Here is a 24,408-nt window from a genome sequence, read left to right on the forward strand (position 1 = left end):
GAAAGCAGTGTGACGATCAAAGATCAAGATTGCAAGAAAAAAGGGAATGCAACTTGAAAAATTCAACTATCTTCATTTTTCTGGATGTGCTTTTGTTGACTTCCAGATTTCCTGGCATAAAAAAGCTTCCGAGATTGAGGAAGTACTAAATCGAATGATTAATTTCTTGGTTCCTCTTAATATTAACATCATAAAACATTCTTCCAATGCAATAATTAATTTGTATTCTTTTTAATTTCAAAAGTGACTGAATAAGAATACAGTGTTGCGAATAAAATTTTATTTTATTGAGAGCAATTCAAGTCAACTTGTACATCTAAAATTTGATACATGAACAATTTCTACAATATTTATGAGCTTTAATTGAAACAATCTTTGGATATCAGAAATCTGAATGCGCAGAAGTAAAATAAACTTTTTAAAAATTTAACAACATATACCTTTTGTGGAAGGGGTTGGGGTGGGAAAAGCTATGAAGGGGTAGAAACAGAACCAAGACACCAGACACTTTATCCAATCTCAGTTTTATGGAACATTTTTATTGCCTCAGCCATCAACTATAAATACATCTGTTGTGGAATTTAGCCGTTTATATCATACCTGATATCTAAGCTGTTCATACTTTATATCATTTGAACAATGGCGCATACACATTGATGCTAACAAAAAGGAGTGGGCTCGTACTTGTCAAAAAACGGAGCATCAACGTAAACCCTGAAACTAAACCAAGACATACATTTAAAAAAAATTGTTGGGAACTGGAAAAGAACAGTATTTCTTGCTATCAAGTTATAGGGTAGGCTTTCAGTTGAAAAAACAAAGAGAGATGTAGGACAGACAAATTATGCAAATGGTACAAAGATGGTTTGAATACATGATTACATCTGCGTAACTTAAATATATTTATACTTGAATTATAAGCTTTTGTATAATTGTTTATCACTCATAGCAATTAAAACCAATTAAAGATTTTGACTAAATAAATATTTTTCTGATTTTTGCTGCACCAATCTACTCTGGAGAACGTGTGGAATAAAAACTTCAACTTTTGATTTGAACTTTTAGCTCTCATGGCATCGTATCAGGGAAATGTTTACAACCAATCAGCTGAGTGTGTTTCATTTGACCAACCAATCAAATGCTCGGATTTGTCAGTGAGATTTACAAAAACAAAAAGTGTGCTAACAAACAACCTTCAAGGAAGTTCTTTAGAAAAGGTTTGGCATGATTTATCCCGATTAACAAGTCAGAAGCTTTACTTAACCATGACCAATGGCAATTAATATATTACTCTATTTGAACATGATTTTGATAACAAATAAACTATTTACATTTAAGCAATTGTTAATATGTACCATTCTAAATTCTTATACACAATCTATACACCAACTATTAATTTTATGCTAATTCCATTTTCCGCAAATGATTTTATCATTTTTCTTCCCCAACTGTGAGCTTGTTTCCTGGTTTCACACACAGACAATGGAGGACACCAGCTTTCCAGTGCCATCTTTTTTGAATTGTTGGGTGTTATGTGCCAGTGCCTAACGGCTACAGCTAGTTCCCATAGGCAGGTATGATACTCATAGCCACAGCTGGTTGATTCAGACACGGCTTACCCTTCAACTGTTTTGCCAAAGCCACAAGTCCAATTTTTTGGTAAAAAATGTAGACATATATATATTTCTACTAGCACAGCTATCCTCAAATTACTGCTACTTACCAAGCAAATTTGCTAATTAATTTACCGCTTTTATAAACTTAATCTCCCACAATAAAAATGAGTTTCATGTGCAACAAAGGTTTGGCTTATAAGTAGAAAAAATAATTCTTGCAATTCACCAAATATATCAATAACAAATCAAAGCAATAGTATCTGACAAATGTATACACAAACAGCTTAATAATTACATGATACAGTGTAGGTAATATGTACATTTACAGGGACACTAACCAGTGTATAGCACAAACACCAAGTGCAAATAAACTTGTCAGCTGTGACACACTCTCTCAAAACGAGGGATGAAAGCATCACAGGCATTAACTAGGATATGATACTCGGTGGCTTAACCTCCGAGTGTCAGGCAATTATTACTAAAAGCTGCAGTAATCTCTCAGAAAGAACAGCCAGAATGCCACACCTCCAATCCGAGCAGGTCAAAACAATTGGAACTGTTCACAGGATGACTCTTCCATGCTGAACATATTTCTCGCACTAAGAGCGCAGGTCACATTTTCTCTAACACTTCAATTTCTTATCATAAAAATTACATCACCCTTTTTTATCACATGACTGAAATTACTTCATGAAAGCCTACATGGAATAATTTTAATTTCAATGCTATGTGAAATTATCTACCCGAGGAAATGGTCCCCTTAATAACCAGAATACCGTCAAGTCAACTTTTTCAATAGTTTCAATTGCCAATTTGTGATATTCATTCATATCCAGCAACTCTGTGACTTGTCATTATGCACAAGGCTCCCTGTAACTTCACAGAATGTCTTCCAGGGCTCCAACGCAACTTAGATTGTCCATGTTTTCCCTCTGCCCTTTTACGCTCCTTTTATCATTTTAAACTAGATTCATGAATACTAACTTGAAGGGCTCAATTTCTATTTCTACATTTTTTACGCTCTGATAGGTTGTCAGCCTCAAAAGAAATGAAGATGTGAATACAAAAAATGGAAACATCCAAGACAAGACGTTCCTGTCACTTTCCCAGAAGCCATAAATATATTGCTTCAACTTTCTTCTTCCACAAGAAAACTTGAAGAATGTTTTCTGTACCTGGTAAGAGCTTCAATCCTACCTGGCTACAGCTCAATGGGCACACCATTTTATACTTTCAGTAATTCCATTTTGGGGGATATGTGATGCTATAATTTTTGCTTTCAAGTGCTATCACAATGAACTGTGTTTTACATGTAGACATAAAGTGTGGAGACGGCCTAATGTTAGCATATTCACTTATTACATAACAAGTAACCTCAAGTCCACAATCCACTTTTGCGAGGAACTAAGACATTCTTTATTTTTTTGTTTTCAATATTAACAGGGCTCTACCATCCTTGGCCCCGAGAAATCTTCAGAAATCTGTTAGACTTTGCAAGATGTGGAATGGTTCAGTGTTCTGGACTGAAGGACACAATGTGCAAAACCTGTGAATGCTTCGTGGAGCTAAATGTGTATGAGACAAGCTAGGATTCTGCAACTTGTCAAGGGACATCCAGGGTTTGTTATATGAGACAGAACAAATAAGTGAGAACATTTGAAGCTGCTCTGTGACCATCATGGAGTGGTCTTAGGTGTAAGTTTGGAAAGCTATTTTATTACATGAATCTAGTTTTCGATGGCCCGATCTTGGTTTCTTGAGCAGCATTGTATCCTTTTGTCAACTTAAAACTCTCCATGTAAGTTGTAACATGCCAATCTTGCATAGTCCAAGTTACGACTGACGGATACTTTAGTGGCTTAACGTCAACCACAACTTAACCAAGATAAAAAAAAAGTCTCTTTATCTGGCTTTCATTTTAATCCAGTTTGCTTTTTTAAGGGGGCGGGGGTTGGAAATGGAGACAGTGGTAGGAATGATCCCTAAATACAGCTGTGAGTGTATCACATTCAGGGTGGAAGCAACCAACAACTGGGCATCTAGAGTGCGCTGACTTCACTAACTGACCAATCAAAAGATACATGTATTTGCGTGTATTAAGTTCATGAATGCTTCTTATCTGTGAATGGGTATTTGTGTGGATGAGGTTTATGAATGCATCCTATCTGCAAATGGGTACCGATTTAAGAATTTCAGCAAAGACGGCAAAACAGCTATTCAAAAATCTAAAGGAATGTCCAAAACATGCATATTTTCCCAGGAAGGAGACTTCAGCTGGCCAGTAAAGTGACGGAATGCTAAGAACAGCAACTGTGGAAGATGGACGATGTCGTGAACTACAAGCCTGAATTCCTTCATACTCGCTTGACACAGTCCAATTTGAAAGAGTCAGGAATGGTGATCTCATTAAGTAGTACCGAGGATGGATTGTAAGGGAAGGTGACAGGGAACGTGTACTTGGTGTCAATCAAGAGTTGTCCATCTTTCTTAGGGTCCATCCTTCCTACCAGCTTGCTCTGAACCTTTCGGATGAACGACACTTCTGTCTTCTTTTCATACTCGTCAGGCGTGTACAGATTCAGAATTTTCACCACCTGTGGAAAAGAACAAGGAGAAGATTAGTGTGTATCACTGAGAGGCAAAACTGACAAACAGTTTGTTGGTTCTTAGATTACTTTCAAAAGATGCAATCGTTGAGGTAGAACCAACTCAGCCTTGCATTCTTTAACTTGAGGTGCATATGAAAGTTGGCAGGTCACAGTGGCTGAAAAATTATTTAACGAGTACATGTGACCTGTCCATGAGTAGCAGAGGCCTCTAATTCCGATTATCACATTAGTCTAGATAATTTCTAAAGAAACTTCGAACAGTTGTCCATATCCCAGGGGTAGCCAATCCTGTGTCATATTTCAGTTTTTGTCTAACCAGCGAAGAACGCCAATCTGTACCTGTGTTGTGGTAAGCTTCGTGCATGTCTCACAAATCAGCGTGACGTCATCGTCAGTTCGCTTCTTGACCTGAAGCAGTTGAGCTATCTGGACCAACGGTTCCAGGGTCTCTTCCATTCGGTGATCAAACAGTTTGCTGCTTCGTAGCCATTCCTCCAATTCGCTCATGTTGTATCTTTCCAGAGAATACCATGAAAGAACACTGTCAGGTCTTCTACGCCGAGCATCACACCCAACAGTCAGTTGTACTAGGATTTGTTCCAACTATCATGACTCGAAATCACCTCAGATCTTTTTGTACAACGTATATTCCACATATAATAATGTTTTCCATCATGCAACATAACATCTTTTTCTTGATGTTGACAGCAAGTGCTTCCACTGTCCCCGTTTTAAAGCTCAATACATTTAAATTGTTATGCACATTTCTCCATGGGTGTTACATGACGTTAAATTCATTTCATATTTCCATTTCTCGTTAAATAAAAACTACTATTATTCAGATCAAAACTAAAAAACAAAATCAAATTAAACAAAGCATGAAGTCAAAGATTTTCAGCACAAAACAAAAGACCAGAAGAGCTACACAATGTCTGCTATGGTGATTGGAATGATTCACACAGTTTGTAGGTTTCAACCAGTGTTGTCATGATCAAATTGTGTATCATGGCAAGTTTCTCTAAAAAATGACAAATATCTTACACGGAGCAAGGATGACCTCCATGAAGAACGTAACTCATATCTCTAAAAAGGCTCAGAAATTTTGTAGTCATAGCAGTGTTTGGGGCGGGGGGATGTGTCAGGCTAGGTGGGAGTTTTCGGCTGGGTGTGGAGGGGGTGGGTCTAGTCACAAGCCACTTACCTGATCTGAACACCCTTGGACCAATGACACATGTCCTTTCTGAGTAGTATGTTGTTGATAGTACTGGCAGTTATTAAGTAGAAAGACTGTGGTAACAATATAAATAACAAATATGTATATATAAATTTGTCAATTTGCGTTTAAGTACTGTATGAAAAGGATAAACAAGATTTCAAATTAGTTTTCCCAGATTATATTAAAAAGCAAAGAAAATATCAAGAACTAGGTTCTCAAAAATGAATGGTTCAAAGGAACCAATTCGTTCCAATTCCTTTTGGAAATAAACTTGATGAAATTAAACAAATCCCAGCATGCCATTTTAAGCATCTTTAAGGCCAGCGAACACCTCAACTGAATGAGTACACAAACTCAAACTTGTGATGAAACGGTAAAAGAGGTTGTGCTGTTAATTGCCAAAGCTGAACAGCCTTCAAATCGGTTTGTATTTTGGCTTCAAAAGCTTTGTGACATCAAAATTCACTTCAGGTTGGTATTCTCATGAAGTACAAACTGGCTGTTTTATAGAAATTCTGTGAAAGCAAGTGGCATTTTCTGTTCCTACCTGCTTGATAGCCTGCTTGACCACCTCAGGATCTGTGCCGTGATTGTTCATGACTGTTAGGAACGTGGTGAGCTGTGGCAAAGAGAGAGGAATTCAACATTGGATGAATACGTGGTGAGAAGATGAGAAATTTCCCATGAAGGAAGATTAACCAAAGATGTCTGAGGAATTACTTTGACACAAATTGCAATAGGTCTAGAGATTGCACCCAGTCAGAGAACCAGTTGGCTGGTATCTTTAACTAAATGGTAAGCTTCCTAATGAAAAGATTGCTCCAAACGGGGAAACTTCTTTTTCACAACGTACAACATTTTATTCCAATTACATGTAATCACACTTGCTTTCAGACAATATCCATGGAAACAAAACTCCATTGATAAGCAGTCCATCCTGGTAAATGGCATATAACACATCCCCAATAAAATATTCTTTTCAGTCTTCACAATTCAGAGATTGCATTTACAAGTTTGGTACCGCGGTTCAGAAGCTGACCTACCTGTTTAATTAACGAGTCTATTGATATTTTCTGTCCATCATAATCGGCTGACATACTAGCGCTCCGACCTCTCAAACCTGAGGGTTTTGTTGTAAGTCCAGCACTGTCACTTTCAAGCATAGCAGGGACTGAAGAAATGAAAATAACCGAAGTTGTTTCTCAGTGAGCTTGGACCGACTGTTAAAATTCAAAATTGACTATGCAAAATTGCAAAATTACCAATACTGATTGTCAAATGTTTGGTGTACCCGTATGAATCCTTTACAAACAATCTAAAGAAAAACACATCTTTGACTATTCCAAATTCTTTTCAAGAAGATTTATACTTTGTAATTTACCCCCTCCCCACAAAAAGCCATCAATATGCCACAAGATTGACATTACTCTCAACAGTAGCCAGATATTCTGACAGATCAAATTCAACCAAGTTCATAAAATCTTACTTTTAATAAACTTAATTATTGGGAGTTCTCCCTGCAACAATGCGAGGGGGGGTGAACAGGGTTAAAGTTAGGGGAGGGTATTAAAAGGGGGCTCACATTGATAAAAGAGCTTTGCCCAAGAAAAAAGCTAGTCAAGAGTTTCATCAACTGTTTTTCCCCATGCAAACTTCCGGCGCATTTGCTGTGAAAGGGGCAAATTACATTATACCAGGGAGGGAAAAAGACTGAAGTACGCAAGATTGGCTGTTTTGAAACCACAAGTCAGGGACTGGGAAGGAGAGTGTTTGAAGCCGAGAAAGAAAGACTTTATTGCATTACATACTCTTACTCCGTAGTACGGCTGGACCTGAGCAGTGCATAAAGTTAATTTCAAAAATATTACAGATTACTGTTATAGAAAGGCTTCTACTATACTTTATCTTGAAAAAGTGTCGTACGTGAGTAACGTTCATTACCTAAAAGTTCATGTCTGAATCTCAAAATACATTGCAAGAAAGTCTTAAAAAACAACTAAATAGTCAAACCCACAGCAAAAGCGTCAAAATCCCCCTCTCTCAAGACTGTTATATGTTGATGTTAGAGTAACTACACACATATTGAAACACAGATGTTGCTGGGACCAAAAGCATTTACAGGGGTAAATTACTTGTCCTGAAAATTTGGTCTTGACATTCCTAACCTAAAAATGGTCCCCTGGTCAAGGTAACAGCCCAAGCTTTTGTGCAACCATGAATCTACAAGAACAAAGAGTTTGTACATTTGTTTAGATGGTAACAAGAGCTATCGCAGTGTCTACAGGAACCTGATGCTATGAATCTCAAACAAGAAAACTGACATCTGTAGTCCCTCTTGATCAGACTCACCAATCATTGGCAAAAGCTTGTTCTCAATGATGTGAACCAGCATCTGGTAGATGTGAACTCCCAGGTCATTCATGACTTGACGGTACTCCGACAGATCAAAGTTCCGTAAACAGTGATCATTCTGCCGACGTGTATTCTGATTGCAGAAGTTCTAGGGACGACAATTTCACCAAAACGTGGGTTACCACAGCCGGCTTAAGTGATGCATGCATAGCCAACACAATATTACATGTTCCAGAAAAGAACTGACCTTCTCCACAGAACACAGCACAAATGCGAAAATCTCATTCATCAGATTACTTTGGTCTAATAATTCAGTTCTACTGAAAAGTACTCAAGCTACATCACAGCTGTCAGATTAGGCAAGTTGGCATGAAGATTTAAAGAACATGAACGTTAAGTAGTAATTGTTGCCTGTCAAATTGTGCCCTCAAGTCTAGGCTTGAAAGTCCAGCTCAAATTTGTCTCTACTGAATTTGAACCCTGGCTCCAGCACGCAAAAGATTAATGGCTTTCACTAATCTGGATTTGTTTTGCTCAGTTACAAGCAGCTTTGGAACACAGAATTACACATTACATTTGAACCGGGTCTCGACTTCAATCCAGCCAGGAACATGGCCATTTCTTTTGTCTACAACTAGGATTTGCACTACACACTGTCACTGTTCTGACCTTAGATTTGAAGCCTGGCATAACTGAAACACTTTCTTAATCTTACCTCTTCACCGCTGTATTGCTTGAGTGTATGCATCAAACGAATCGTGTTGGTCAGCCAGAAAGACACATACTCAAAGTCCTCAAAGTGTTTCTGTGAAAGGATGGAAACACCAATGGTTATGATAAAGATTCATTTGAATTATGACAGAGGTGTGGAAACTGTGGATACAAATATTACATTTGACCCAAAAAACATGATGACAAGTTCCCTCCTAATGTAATTAATTTTTTAATAAACCATGGCTTTGAAAAATACAATTAAAGCTGAATATCAATTTTTGGACACAAGCAAAGAGTTTTCAGTGGTTGATCAAAAAATCCTCGGTAAATGAAGCAATTTTTTCCGACTTACTTTCACAGTTTTCTTGATTCCATTGATGACACCTGTAAGCAGCGCTTTGACTTTGCGATCATCGTTGATATCATCAGCGTGCCGTATACACATGAAGATGACATAGGCTGGTAACCCTGGTAACAGATTCTCTGCAGTCTTGGGTTGGAAGTCTAAGTAAAGAAAGAAATTTCAAAAATTCTTTGCATTTGCTCTCAGTTTGCAATCGGCCTGCATGTAGCAATGGTCTTGTAGCAGGGGTGTGAGTGGAATTAAAAAAAAACAGCTTAAAAGGCAAAGGGAAGTAGTCAAGGGAGGTAAGGTTGAGACCAAATTTTGGATCTAGGGCTAGATGTACATCTTTGCTGTGTCGTTCACTGGCCCCAGCAAGTACACGGTGCCATCATTAGACACATATTCAATTTACTAACCTATGATAATCGTTTTAATGATCTTGGTGTCATCTTCCTGTCTGTAATCCAGCATGCCCTGGATCTCTCGTTCTTTTGTCCTCACGTTGGCCGGCCCGATGTGAGTCGTGTCACTGATGTTGGCTGGTGCCGAGAGGTGTGATGCAGCCGGCGTTTCGCCCAGAGATGTTGGTGTGGCTGTGGTGGGAATATGGAATGGTATTAATTGTAGAGAAGGTTGTTGAATGGCAAAGTAGAGGTCAGTGAATTTCTTTCTTTCTTTGACCCTAACCCCCCTCTTGCACTGGGGAGCATACTGGACCCAACAAACCTCAACAGACATGTGTACGTGCCTGTTTACTACAAGCAAGTCACTGTACCATACCTGATAAACTCCAACAGTATACCTCTGTTGGAGTTTGAGTGACATGGTATGGATGGGTCTATGCAGTATAGGATGACTTGCACTGAACAGTGCCAAACTTGACAAAATCAAGCATAGTCCAACACTTGGTACAGCAAGCCAGACACCGCACACAGTGACCCGTGCGTGTCCAAACTCACACAAAATCCAACACCATCACCCTGGGCTTTTGATACCAAGTCCAACAAAATTCAACAAGAAGTTCATCGGGTATGGTGCCAAACCTGCCCAAACTCAGCAAAACCTGCTGTTGGAGTTTGATGGATACTAGGCAGTTAGGGTTAAGATAATGTTTTGATTTACATACATGAAGTTGACGGACTAGTTCCATTTGGCACCAATTTAAAAATCAGTCAAGTAAGACAACTTTCTGTTTGGCTGTTATTTTTTTCCCTGCTACAACCACCTTGCATTTCTCTTGCTCACGACACATCAATTTCAAATGAAACCTTGCCCAATTATAATCCAGTCGAATCCAAGTCAGGTCATGCATCACTTCACAGTAAACAGGACATCGACAATGTCACAGGACTATAACAAATGTCTTTATAAATGCTAATGTTTATTGAAACAGTTTTGATTGGACTAGAAATGATTGACTGGTGAATGATTGACTGAGGATTATTTGTATTAATTTAATTAATCGGAACTCTGAATCCACAACTTAACAAAACAATGTCAACTTCACCACTTACAAACCAAGTGGCCTGAGTGGCACTTAAATGATAAAGTGATGAAAGTCGAGAGCATTGGAAACATGACTTAACTGGAATGCAATACATTAAAGTTCTCTGACGTAAGAGAACAAGAGCCCCTACCTGATGACTCTAAGGTGCTGGTAACTCTCCTGTATGCCACCTTGAGTTGTTTCTTGAGTTTCCTCACCTGCTTCTCAAGATACTCATTCTGCTCCAGAAGATCCTACATGAAAACAAATGACGAATGATACATTACCTATGAGTCTAAAGGTCTAAATCATATGAACCCAAGAGCAACATGCACGATAGACTGATTTTTAGATGTCAGGTCAAATCAACTTCTGTTTGAGCAGTTTCAGTAAAAAAATAAGAAAAAACCTGAAAGAATAAGATGGGCACAATAAAGTCCTCCAGAAGATAAAAATGGCGTCCTAGACAAAATAAGGACATGCGCGAACCACAATACTACCTTCACTTACCAGGTTTTCATTAGTGAGCCTCGATATCTCATGCTGGACTGTCTGGTTGATACGAGCCTCTGGTGTCATCTTAAGACTCTGCGGAATAAGATGTAAGAATGGATTTACAATGTGCATCAACCCTAATGCTAAGGCATGCTGCTTGGACTAGCAAGACCAAAAACTGAGAATCCAGCTGGGAGTTGTCTTCCACAAAAGAGACCAAACCATGGAAATTAAGCCCACAAGACAGGCGTTCCGAAAACAATCAAAACTTGAATGTGTCACATCTGCTATATAGCTTTGTTTTTGGACACCTACAAACTTCCCTCTGCACTAATACCCCCATCCCCTGATATACATGTAGAAAAATCAAAGTTGGAGTACAATCCTACGTGTAGCTCAATCTAAGCAAAGTCTTCCAATGTACATGTAGAACTTGCAATGATCAGAGATTATAAGTTCCACGTGGAAACTAGAAAAATCATCTGTGGGAAAATTATCAAGTATGATTTCATAACACTGAGAAAAATTTGGTTACATACAAGTGTTTCAATTCCTAAAACTGACTACATAATTTATTTTCAGCATTCGGAATCATTTTTGTGGACTGGAAAATTTCTTTAGAGTTCGGAAACTAAAAACCACCCAACCTGTCCGATGATTTCTTGCTGTCTATCATTATCCTTCTTCAGACTCTCCAAAGCTTCTTTCAACTGCTTAATCTCAACCTCGTGGTTCTTCTTCAACGCCTGAATTTCTTTCTCTAAAATTCTGAGGGCAAAACGTGAAGCCAGAAAAAATTAAAAACAATGCATAGGACACCGATATGTTTCAGCTGTCATTCAATTTTTTTTTTCAGCATTGGCAAAACACATGCATTTATGCTCAGATTAATGAATAAAATGCAGGTGTGCGTCAGTGCCACTTTATATGAAAATCTCCCAGACTTACAAATTGTAGTCACAAACAAAAATGGTACTGTGAACATTTTCACTAGTTTGTGCTTATGAGCGAGTGCAGAACTAAGTATGAGTCTGTGCAAACTAAGTACTGTGCAGGCTACATGTTAACAAACCATGCAGAGAGGATTAAAAGACTACAAGAAACACACTAAATGTTAATGATCCCTTTATCTGACAATCTTGCTGATAAGAAGTCCCAACAAAATCAAACCAAGTCTAACAGCCAGCCAAGAAGACTTTTGCTTAATGTTTGGTTCCACAAGAACTCCAACGGCTGATTGCCCACTGAAAATATCTGTGGAGTTCCACATAAATGAAGTGAGACATGAGACATCCAGACCAAAGGATGAGTTTCAAGAAGACACTTCCCCTGGAGAATTACGTTGTCACTTTTACAATATGAAGATTTGGCTAGAGAAACATCCCCTCCTGTGCCACCATTTCTGACAGATCCCGTGGCATCATAAGACACCATTCTAAGGAAAACAAACTTTCAGAAATTGGACCACTTTTGGCAAATCTACGGTACCATTTAGTATGACGTGGTTAACAGACATAATTTTCATTAGGCACACCATGAACCAACAGTGCCCAATTCAGGAAGCTGCTAAGAACCACAAAAAAAATGCTCAGCAAAAACAGCTTACCAGCCAAAACATGCAATGTACGGGCTAAACTGTTAATGATTGGTGCCCTGCATATTCACGCTAAGCATATAATTTTGCTGAAGACATTTTTTCTGTTGAGCAGCTCGGGTAGAATTGAGCCTGTTAAAGATGTTAAATCACAAGTAAAGAATGACATGGCACGGATGAAAATTGGAAAGGTTAACACCTGAGTTAGTTTAGGAACGAAGGAGAATGGAAAATGAAGCCACTAAAAGCTTTCATCCAAGCAAGTATATGCCTACATGTAGACCTAAAACTCCTATAGCAGTTTCCTGGTTTTCTCAAATAATGTGTCAGGATCCTGCCAAACCATTTTCCCATTGCATTCCCGTCCTGTTGAGGTTATCAAAGGGAAATTGCACCCTCAATGGGTCATGATTAGAGAGGATAGGGATTCTCTCGGACAATCTCCTAGAAAGATTCCTCAGACAGCCACTCAAAGATGTGGATTCCTAAAACAGGTTTTCCTGGATTTGTTAAATGGTATTCTGTGAACTTTCTTTGTTTAAAGAACTGAATAGTCTATTACAATATCTTATAAAGTTTCTGCAGAATGTCTGTAAAAACTTTCACTGAAAAAAAGAACACATTCATTCCTTATTTTCAGAAATAGAAAAAACTTATTTGATTGGTTTCCAGAGCTGAATACAATTAATAAAATGACTAGAACTGTTCTCAGCTATCAAATTTCAATGTCCAAATCTGTGGAATTTAAGATTAATAATTGTAAGTGATTTTATCATTGTGACCAGTGTTACAAGTATGTAAGCTTAATCTATGGTGTTATTATCATTATGAAGTCAATCATTTCATGAGATACATATCAGTGTTTCAACATTGTTAACCACTTGCTGCAGGGGAACCCCTTTTCGAGCACCACGGGTTTATATGCAGAGCGTGGGTACCCGAAATCGAACAAAAGAGCTAGGCCGTGTGACAAAAGACAGTACTTGGACCAAAAGACCTGCTGCTGGGAATTGCCATTGTTTTGGCTTGCATTTTTCGAAGGTAATCCGTCACTGTTTTTAAACAGTATACCACTGTTTTGGGCATAGCGTGTCCGTGGATTAGCACCGAGGACAAAAGTGCTCCAGGGCCCCAATGATGAGAGACACAGCACCACTGCATGCTAATCCGGCCGCGTTCGAAAAGACGCCACTCGCATTCACTGGGGACACAAGAAATTACGCAACACCTCACAATTCTGGGCTCTCTTTACAGGGCGGCAGGCCTGGCTGAAATACTCAGGAGTAATGAAGGTTGCCTTGTCAGCTTAGAGTAGCCACCAAACAGTCATTCGTGTGGATGTAAACATCCATTCAATGAAAGGACAAATTTTTGACAAATTTTGAAAATTGAAAATCTCCCATATATGTGCACTGCATTTTTAAAAGCACCCAGCAGCAAGTGGTTAAGATCACAGGTAGTATGCAGCTTTAACTGTTTATTTTAGTGATGTCATGTTAATTAATAAGGGAATAAATATGTGCTTGGCCGGTCTTAAATGTGCATTTAAGACCAGCTCAGGAGAATGGACACAACTACACTACTACAGTAATGTCCAAGCCGGTTTGGGCATTTTTGGTGTCCATTCTCCTGAGCTGGTCTTACATGTTAGTTTAAGACCAGCGAAGCACATATTTATTCCCATTCATAAATACCTTTTTTATTCAGAGAGTCAGAAGAAGTCAATATAACAAGTATGATGGATTTCCAACAATTTTGTTCTAGAGTTTTACTTTCTTTTTCCTGAACACCCCCGTCCATTTTATGGTATATTCCTTGTGCCAGTTGTCCAATAGGATCTCCTTATATGGACTTGGCACGCGCGTGGCAAGCCATGTGCTGACAGACCCTTGACCAATCAGAATCGAATAAACTGTCTTGTATCCAGGTGCCAGCGCGTGATATACGCAGCGAGCACTATCACTTCTCAGTGGACATTATCAAATGTTAATACACGATCAAGTTGCATGTTGTTGAATGGGGAGACTGTCTGAGGTATTTATGAATACAAATTATTGATGTGGTGCTGAGGTGCACATGGACTACAATGCCTCCTTTGTCTCAAAATACATACTCAGATTTTCTCGTTTCTGAAGCGCTTGGTACACTTAACCTAAAAAATGGCAAAAGCCAAAAAAAAAAACCTTGTAATTTGAGGATCAATCACGTACCCAGTACAGGAGACATTCTGTAGAAATGACCGGGCATGCCCTGTACCAAAATCCTGAAATCATACCTTAAGTTCGTGCTTGTATCTTCCTTTGGTATTATTCTGATCAAGCCAGTAAACGATGTAGAAAAGTATGCCAATATTTCAGAGCTTTTGAAATAAATGTGGTTTAGATCTGAACATCGAGTGCTAGTGACTGACAGAAGTTTTCAGAATTTTAAACACAAGAAAAACTGGCATATGATAATTCTTTCAGATTTGATACCATTTCAAACTCTGACCTGTTGAAACAGTAAACCAATAACTCTTTGCATTTGCAATTTTGGATCATATCTACATCCAGTATGAACAAATAACACACCAATACATATTACCTACACATGAAACAGATACGTGTACATATCTTAAAAAGTTGGAACGATCAAACATCTAGGTCTTTTGAAAGGTAGTTTTGAATGTGGTCACAAATAATTAAAACCAAAAGTAATTAGAATTATCCCTTTCAAAACATGCAGCAAATCATGCAGCTATTATGGTACGGATTAAAACATCCATTAACCTCCTATAGGCATGTTTCAAAAGGTCCTACATGTATGTTCATGTACACTAGATGTACATATATACGTTCGTAAGTTCTGACAAAAGGGGAAAAGTGTTAATTCAGAGGAATTGAAAGCAAAATGCAGAGTCAAGATACAAGGGGCTGGGAAATCTTGCTCAGTAGGAATGCAGCATGCCTTGTGTTTAGTCCAAGCACCTATCTTTGGTCAGTCAGCCTAGCTACTGTTATGAATACTAAATGTCATCTGCATAATTGACAATGAAACATTTACATGTTTAATGAAACGATTGAAAAAAAAGCACTAGTATGGCAAGCAGGGAACCTGTGGCCTGACATGCGAGTGATATGCAAATGTATGCAAATGATCCGAGACAAAACTACAGTCTATATATATATTCCACTACACATGAACTGTGGAAAAATGAAATTCTTAATGCACAAAATCTCCAAGGCAAAACGAGAAGTACCTCGATCCTTTGTCACTTTTCATGCATTTATCATGCAGAAATGTACGACCCAATTAGGACCACAAAGACCAGTTGATTAAAACTAATATTAGTTGCAATGAACAGCACGTTTTCATTTCAGGAAGTAATAATTATTCAAATAATATTCAAAGTACTTAATCATTCAAATTATTAGTAATTACAGAAATCTAAGAAGACAGCAAATGTTTTGCCTCAAGATAGAACATTATCAGACCAAGATTCAGGTGATTAGCCTTGAGATAACTCACAAAGTGAGGAGTGGTTCTGGATAAAAAAAAATGAACAGGGGTGGGGCTTAACAACAAAAGAGGAAGGTACAGAAAAGTTGGGCAAACACAACGTAAAACTTGTAAATTGGATTCCATTTACTTGTGACTGATTCTAAAATGAAGAGGAGTTTTGAGAAGATGCTGTAAAAATACTTTAGTATCCTACATGTTTGACAGCTGCTCATTCACACTTTGACCAATTATTTGGTAAGTGACGAAGCCAAGATGCATGATTAGTGAAGATGTTAATTCGTCGTGCTAAATGCGTGGTTGAAGCAACGTGCGAGCAAACCTGGGATAATCAGGAATGCCATTACACAATCACGTCCCATACATGAAAGTTCATGGCTACAGATGTCAGATCTAGCCCGTCAACAATTTGGGTGAATATTTGGGCTGAAAGCACAGTTCTAGATAAAAGAACTTTCATGTATCAACAAGTACAGAACTGTCGGGGTAATGACATTCCAAGCCACTGATTTTTGATGGTTATTTTGATGTGATTAAGCTTTCCCATCTCTAGAATAGAAATACACCAAGTGGAAATAAACAAATTCTGTGACTATGCTATCAGAGGAAATCCACAGTTGAACTCATTAATTCTTCCCGTACAAATCAGAAAATGTTGTGACTATGAATGAAATGATGCTGTGCTTTTCAATCTACAATTTTATGAATGACACCCAAAACTACGCACATTCAGCGACTGGACTAAGAACTGTACATAAGAAATAACCCCTACCACATTCTTGATGCATTAAAAGAACTATAGAAAACCAGACAGGCATTCGGAAGGGAGAGGGGTGGATTTTACTCACATTTTGCCTACCAGCAGGTCATTGTGATTTTCGGCCAGACTGCCGTACTTTGAGACTGTGTCGCGCAAGCTAGTCTGGCTGGCATTGAGGGCAGCAAACAGACTGGGAGGAGGTGGAGATTATACAGAATGGTCGGCAACAAAGAACAAGAGGAGGGAAAGGAAAAAAAGGGAGGGGAAGAAAAATAATAACAAGAACCGTGGGTCAACAATTGGACAAGGGTATGGTCTCTGGATGGGTGGAAAGGGGTCTGAGTGTTTGACATGCAAGCTTGTGATTGGTTGGATCTGGTGTGAAATATACAGAGCATGTAAATGGAACTGAAAAAAAAAAAATCAACATGGGAAATCAAGGGAAATTACTCTGTAAAAGTAGGAATCTTTCTCTTATACAGACTCACTTTTCAAAAAAACAATTAAAATTATTTAGTAACCAACATGAGTAATTATGACTGACTGCTTGTTTTTAATGCTGCATGCCTAGTGCTTGTGGTTTACAACAAATCACTTTATGCACTTCTCAAAAATCAAACCTCGCCCTTTCTGCTTTGGCTTACAAGCATCTTTATCGCTCTACCATCTGACTTCTCACTGACTGAAGGTGTAAGTTTAGTTCTTGGCTTAATTTTCTCCAGTCTTTGAAATTAATATCAATGCTTATTCACTGGAACACACCTACTAATGACCTTTTTTCTTAGTATTTTTGACAGTAAATGTAGTTTTACAAACCAGAGTCACTGTTGATCCTTTTTAATTACTTCGTGGTCCAACATTTGTACTGCCATACTCATGTCCAAAATGATAACTGAGACTTAGATATTCATCAATATCATTTTGCAGCACGAGCAACTGGCAAGCAGTTTCAGTCAAATCTCATATTGTTAGCCACCTGATGTTAACCAATATTAACAGCGGTTACCTCTACAGTGCACGTGCATGTGTCCGATGTCTAATGTTACCCGTAACAATCCTTAATCCTTCATGTAATGGCAGATTAATTATTGTTAGGGTTAGATTTTACTCTGAACACCCACACTTCATTAATGTGGAGGAGTTAACAGGGGAGTAATTAATTGTTTTGGGGCAACTACATTGATTAAAAGTGAGCCTGGGGTAACTGGCTATATGCTCAATGCACTCACTACTGAGGGCGCTATATGCAACCTTCCACTAGAGAACCAGAGCAGATTCACAATTGCTTGCAGGTTAAAACATATTCAATTATAAGGCCTGGGGCCAGGCAACACAAAGAACATACTGAGGTTGAAAGCAAGGCCTTTTCTCTCAAATCTGGACTTCTTGTCAAATTCTGGCTTCATCTTGACCTCCACAATATGTGACCCGATCTCACCAAATGAGTCTGAAGGCCACATTTTCAGCTAATTTTTAGTGAAGTTTGCAATATTAAAGAAGAAGAGACTGAGCTATTTATTTTGAGATATCACCGATTTGGTGTCTCCATAAAAATGGGCATTACATGTATGTGGCTGAACAAGTTGGAGCAATCCTTCATTTACTTTGTGCAAGAATCTTTTAACTGCTTCCACTTCTGAAGTAGCTCTAGCACCTTGTGGCTGACTTTCTTAGGTTGGGTCACAATGTGATCAACACACGGCAAAACACAATGCCAGCATACCCTAGTCTGTGTAAACCATTAATTTTCAGTACATTACTCTCAGGAAACAAGAGCTGGTACAAAAAACGAGGACTGCATGTAAAAAAGAACACTCACTCAGGAACAATGTACATGTAAGCTAAGAATGAATCCAGAACAAATCTCCCATGAAATGACACTACCAATACAAACAACTTTGAAGAAAAAGTGAAATCAATAACTAAAATGTTGATAGGTATACATGTATGAAGACAGGCCTCACTTTGGATATTAGTCGAGAGGGGGTTGTGTTCCAGGTTGAACTGATGCTGTAATCTTTGGCACAAATGTTGGACATTGATTGTCCAGGCTGACTGACCAATGACAGATATTGCGGGTTGATTTATTGGTTTTTCTATTTTGCCCGCTCGAGAGAAAACCCATTCCATGAACTGCGAAGAAAAGACAATCTAGTGGGAAGTATTTCAACTTTTTACGTCCCAACATAACATAAATTGGTTGTGTAGTGCCAAACACCCATAAACCTGCACATACAAACAATGAGTTCCCACCCAAGGACCAGCCCTCTCTCCTCTCACTTGAAACAGACAGAGTCCTAAGGACGCAGCATTCTATTAAAAACAGGAGACTGTGTCCCAACTTCGCAAATTATGAATATCAGTGTCAAACGTAATGCTTCTGATCTTGTTGGCAATTGAAAAATAATCTGAAGTTTCAGGAACAGAGTTGGCATTTCTTCCCTATACCATTAGAAATGGCAGGAACAGCTGTCACCTGCTGGGCCAACCAGTGGCATAACTAAGGGGAGCATGGGGGACATGGGTCCCCGCTTGAGTCCTTTGTCCCTGCCCCCGAAATCGGCGAAGGAAAGAATCTTGTGATAGCCCATCTTGGTCAGTGTTTCATCTATGACTGAACCCACTGCTTGCCCCCTCCAGAAATGAGACCCCTCCCCAAGTTTCTCCTCCCCCTGCAAAATGTTTCCCAGTTACGCCACCGGAGCCAACGCAGATCAAAACGAACATATAACACCGGTAAATATAAAAGACCACGACAAAATCTGTTTGTCAGCAAGCAGGGCACACACGGCAGCACAAGCTCTTTCAGAGGTTGTCATTTTTTACACGCCGCTTCTACAAACCACACAAGTGACAACAAACTCAACACCCATCATTCTACACTAGTACAACCCAGCAGGGCATGTAGGGTACACATGTAATGACATATATGGAGGTGCATAAAACAAACGTATTGTTAAGTAAGCGTATTATTACATCCAATCCAATCAGTCACACGGGTAATCCTGCACAACAACTGAAGCGTGGTTTGGCCAATCTGGTGAAGTTGTTACATCTACAGTAAACTATCTGCAGCTACGTTAGTTGGAAAGGGAACCACGTTGGGCTTCGTATGTGCAAATATACCATGCAAAAACGCAAAGGAAAACACCTCTTTAATACCCCACCCCCCAAAAAGGCTAAATGGAAGGCTAAATGAGTCACCTTAACTTTAAAAACGAATGTACATGTAACTTTGAATTCCATACATGGACAAACTGGGGCGCTCTTTCCATTGCATTCTTAGATTTACTTTCATAGAAAATAAAAACAACTGTAGGGTACTTTGATATCACTGGTTCACATGCACTTGCCATTTGTTAACATGAGGGAGTTGATGTACATGTATATCATTGAAGGCACATATTCAGTTAATGGGAGCAAAGTGAGACAGACAAATTCTGAGTCTCTCTAGAAACTAATTGGACCTGTTATTGATCTAACTGGTTTCCATGTACTATTGCCTGAGTACACATGGAGGAACTACTGCATACCGGGCAATGTCTCGCAATGACAAGGATGTTTTCTTATTTTACCAATCAGGGATATCTGAACACAGAGCCCAAATGGGCTATAAACTAAGCCCGAGCAGAAGAAAGAATTCCCTGTATGTCTCAATGCTGATTTTAATCCTGTGCTAAATCACATGGGCGAGTTGTACTTACTGGTTGGTCATCTTCAGAGATTTGTAGGCCACTTCTATGTTTCCGTCATCCTTGAGCGAAGTAATCTCTTCCTCGATGAAATGTTCTTTCTCCTTGCTGACACCACCATCGGGAGAATCCTCCCCATTGTATCGGTTCTCCCATCGGCGTTGCTGATTGGTCAGTTCTGTCTTTAACCTGCAGGATAATTCATGACAGTCACCCAATCAGATGTCCTTATAATATTTTATAAGGACATCTTTTATAAGGTATATGCCTTCACATTACAGTGATTTTGAGACTTTAGTTTTTCATCTTTTTCAAATTTTCTACCATTCACCAATATGTACATTCATCCAACAAGTTTGACGGTCAGCAGAAATAAGTACAATTTGTTTTTATCAAAAGAAAAAAGTAAATGGAGGCATTTACACACATCAAGTGAGACACAAACATTTACTTTGTAACCTAAAGGATGGGATTGAGGTAAAGCAAAATATCCGGCAACAACCGATGACAACCATACACAAATAATGCAGATTTCTAAGCATGGCTTTGCACTGGGGAGATGTTAATTAATTTCGGATTTTTGCCCTGCCCTTGGAAATAATTGTTCGCCGTACCTGCTGCTACATCTGACTTGAACCAGCCAGCCGACACTGGCAACCTCGGTGGTTGAGTGGTTAAGACGTCTGCACTAGTAAGCTTGAGGCCGTGGGTTCGAGTCCCACCCGAGTACGCTTGTGGTTTTTTCACAAGCCTTCGGGGGCAAATACCGAGTATACAGTGTTGTAATACAGATCGGGTAGGGCAAAAATCCAAAATTAAAAAATGCATATGTTTATGACATTACATATAACAAGACTGCTGAATAACTAAGTAATTCAGGATGGCAATATACATAAAGAAGATTAGTTTCATGTATTGTGGGCAAACACAGAGAGGGAGGCCTTCAGAGCCAAGCTGTGAAAACCATTCCTGATCTCTTATAACAATCTGTTAATACACAACAGAAATGCAAACTAGATTCATAATCAAAACTGAAAGTTCAGCACTATTATTTCATTCCATGAATCTGTCAACCTCAAAACTTTCTATTCTTAGCCTCTTTTGCAACTTCTGTTTTCATAAAATGATTTTTTTTGTCATAGTGTACACTGCAGAATAGAAACATGGGGAAACATCCGATATGAGGTACCAACTACAGGCTCCGTGCATGAATGAAAGAGGGCGCTCTACACACCTGAGTATCTCCTGTCTATGTTTGTGGTTCTCATCACCCAACGCCGCCACCTGGCTGGTCAGCACCTTCAAGATATCATCTTCTGGTGAGCTACTTTTGACAGCGTCCCGGAGATTCTCCAAGTCCTGTTTGAGTGCCATGTTCTCATCCTTGTAAGCAACCAACTGAAATACAGAAGACAAGAAGTTTAAACACTATCCACATAAAATCTGAATGGTGAAAGGCCAAAGGCAGTGGAAACACAAGGCATCAAAACAAGTGCAAAACAGCTAAAAATCTGAAGAATTCCTGTGCTTCTGAGCAAAACATGACAGCTGCAAGCCTGCCAATATTGTGTTCTATTTACACTCTGCATCAAAGCAATAACTAATTCCAACCACAGCTTCATTTTAGTAAACTTATTCAGGCTAGAAATATACAGTTCAAGGCAACATACAAAATCTACATTTTTCTTTGAAGCAGTAACTATTTTATAAAACTTCTGTTTTGCCCTTCTCCTGCCACAAAACCATCTATAACTGCTGATGACAAATATTCCAAAATTCCAGTGCAATGTTACAAACTCTTCCACTGAGTTGAGACACAGCACTGAGCTATTAGCTTGCATCTAGCCATCTGACTGCCTGTCCTGTGCACCAGTCAAATCTCTATTTGACTTGGCTGGTTTTGGTTTGGATACCACGGAACACTGGTTTCTGCTTGTCAAGACCATATTTTCTTTTTCAGAAGTAACAGTCCTTCAAAACATCAGCAGGATCAACAAACTGAACCCCAAAATCAAACAACTCTGACAGTGCAATCCCCTCATGCTTTCAGAAATGTAAAATGAAAAAAAATGCTTCAACAGTTTACTGGCAACAATGATATAAAATATACAAATAATAAGTTAGAGGGCCTGATGTTTTGATTCTGGCAAAATCTTTGAGAAAGATTCTACTAGGATTGAAAGCATCGATCATTTTTACTGGTTTCTGTTCCGCTGGTTTCTGTTCCTGTCAACAGTCACCACTGACTTACCTCAGCATTCGATGCATCCAGGTCCCCCTCAATGGTGCTGGTCCGCGTCCTGGAGTCTGACTGGCTCTTCTCCAACTTGAGCTGGAACTGTCGCTTCTCCTTCTCCAGGTCTCGCACCCTTTGCTGCAGCTTGAGGAAGACGTTCATGTCCATACTGGCCTTTTCCTGACCCTGCTCCTGAAACAAAGCCAGACTTCATCAAATGCTTGGTCCATTGAGAGCAAACAAACCCAACCCAAATTTGATCATAATGTTAGGGTTTCATTCAGAATCCGATGACTAGAGACAGTTTTGATCTTGGGCAAGTCAAGTTACTCCTCCTTGTCCTGTTCCGTCCAGACTTTAAATGGGTACATGTACCGTACTTGTGCCAAATGATCTGACCTGATGAACAGGGGTAATAATTGTTAAGCACTTTGAGATCGTTGGTTTCATTTCAGGCAAGTACCTTTTCTCACAAATTGGCCTCATCACCTTCCCTGACTTAAAGCTACTCAGTTTATGATTTTAGATCCTTGACAGTGGCACTTGGGACTCAATGTAAGTTGATCCAGGCTATGCAATGTGAAGCCAATGATGAGTCTTTCATAAGGCCACAACATTACATCTGATCATGGTTCAAAGGTCCCAGACAAACTTTAAGCTGGATATAATAGGAGATAACGCCAAGCTTTGAAAAAAGGTCTTGGCAATGCAAGACTTGCTACCTGTCCATCTTTCCGTGTTCAGTCTGTCCAGCCCAATTCAATCATTTTTTTTTTCAAATCAAGTCCAGACGCAGGTGCTAACGACTGATTCCCTCATTCCATTTATCTCTACATCCATCCTGCTGACAAGATTTCAGATCCTGCTCAAGCCAACATGTGTATCACATTACCAAGTCCCTTCCTCATCATGTGGACCTGTCCCTGAATATTCTGTGGGTTGCCTTCTTGTTTCTAAAACGGAGCATTTCTTAATTGCATTCTTCCTGTCCTTGGGGTTCCTTTTTTCTTGTCGGTGCTAGGCTCACTGAGGGTTACTCTTTCTAAATTTAAGAATTTATATCATTTGACACTCAGTGCAAGGCACGGCCATGCTTCTCCACAAGACTTTTGCTGAACAATCAACGGACCACATTTTAGATCTTACAAATTCTGCATCTGCATCCCGTACGACTGTTATAATTAACCCGACTAATTCATAAACCAAACCTGAAATCAAACTGCACTGAAAATGTGACTATTTAAGCAAGAATATTCAGATCACAAAGTAGAAATCTGACAGATGCATTTATCCAAAAGACATTTTTTTCTCAACAAGTTCTTTAAAAATGTGATATCACTAAACAGATAAACTTGGTATTTCAGAAAAATTTCACAGTTCAGAATAGATTTGTTAATGACTCCCCCCAAATGAAACTGACCTCTGTCAATGATTCTATTTTATATGTATTATTTTAAACATTTTATCCTTTTGATGATGGAAGTTACAGCTTGGACCTTTTTGTCCCAAATCTGCCCACATTACCTGTATCTCATCCTCCACACTTTCCACGTCCTCAACTCGATTAGTAGACAGGGTCCCATACCCTGACTCCCCTCCCTCGCTACTGTCTGTCCGTACGTGATGCGCATACTGGGGTGGGTGCTGGGCCGCCTCCAGGTCCTCTTTAAGGTTGTCGCATCGTTGCTCCATTCGTGAGTAGTCTTGGAGAAGCCGTTGGTGCCGTTCCTTCTCCTCAGCTAGCTCCTTACGGACCTCCTCCAGAGCGGCTTCAACCTCCCGCTTGATGCGCTC

The 24,408-nt window shown here is 39.2% G+C and overlaps 1 protein-coding gene across 10 annotated transcripts in view; it reads right to left on the reverse strand.

The window, feature by feature from the left end:
* Nucleotides 1–519: 519 nt before the first annotated feature.
* LOC110974492 (unconventional myosin-Va-like) overlaps nt 520–24,408 on the reverse strand; it is a 94,659-nt gene continuing 70,770 nt past the window's right edge. For 4 of the 10 annotated variants that reach the window (XM_022226177.2, XM_087140509.1, XM_087140507.1 and 1 more), the window contains 18 exons: nt 24,139–24,407; nt 22,630–22,806; nt 21,613–21,776; nt 20,391–20,567; nt 16,775–16,876; nt 14,542–14,580; nt 11,482–11,602; nt 10,850–10,927; nt 10,491–10,593; nt 9,270–9,446; nt 8,860–9,011; nt 8,509–8,598; nt 7,791–7,941; nt 6,485–6,612; nt 5,989–6,060; nt 5,427–5,512; nt 4,565–4,739; nt 520–4,210 (listed from right to left, as the gene is read on the reverse strand). In XM_022226177.2, coding sequence (XP_022081869.2) covers nt 3,971–4,210; nt 4,565–4,739; nt 5,427–5,512; nt 5,989–6,060; nt 6,485–6,612; nt 7,791–7,941; nt 8,509–8,598; nt 8,860–9,011; nt 9,270–9,446; nt 10,491–10,593; nt 10,850–10,927; nt 11,482–11,602; nt 14,542–14,580; nt 16,775–16,876; nt 20,391–20,567; nt 21,613–21,776; nt 22,630–22,806; nt 24,139–24,407 — 2,501 coding nt within the window. In that variant the 3' untranslated portion in view covers nt 520–3,970. The remainder of the gene's footprint in view (nt 4,211–4,564; nt 4,740–5,426; nt 5,513–5,988; nt 6,061–6,484; nt 6,613–7,790; nt 7,942–8,508; nt 8,599–8,859; nt 9,012–9,269; nt 9,447–10,490; nt 10,594–10,849; nt 10,928–11,481; nt 11,603–14,541; nt 14,581–16,774; nt 16,877–20,390; nt 20,568–21,612; nt 21,777–22,629; nt 22,807–24,138; nt 24,408) is intronic. The other 6 variants (XM_087140510.1, XM_022226176.2, XM_087140513.1 and 3 more) reach the window with 4 other exon arrangements.

This window comes from Acanthaster planci, linkage group LG08 (genome assembly GCF_054643075.1).
Source record: "Acanthaster planci isolate LZ-2023a linkage group LG08, COTS_SCS, whole genome shotgun sequence".
In the NCBI taxonomy this organism is placed as follows: Eukaryota; Metazoa; Echinodermata; class Asteroidea; order Valvatida; family Acanthasteridae; genus Acanthaster; species Acanthaster planci.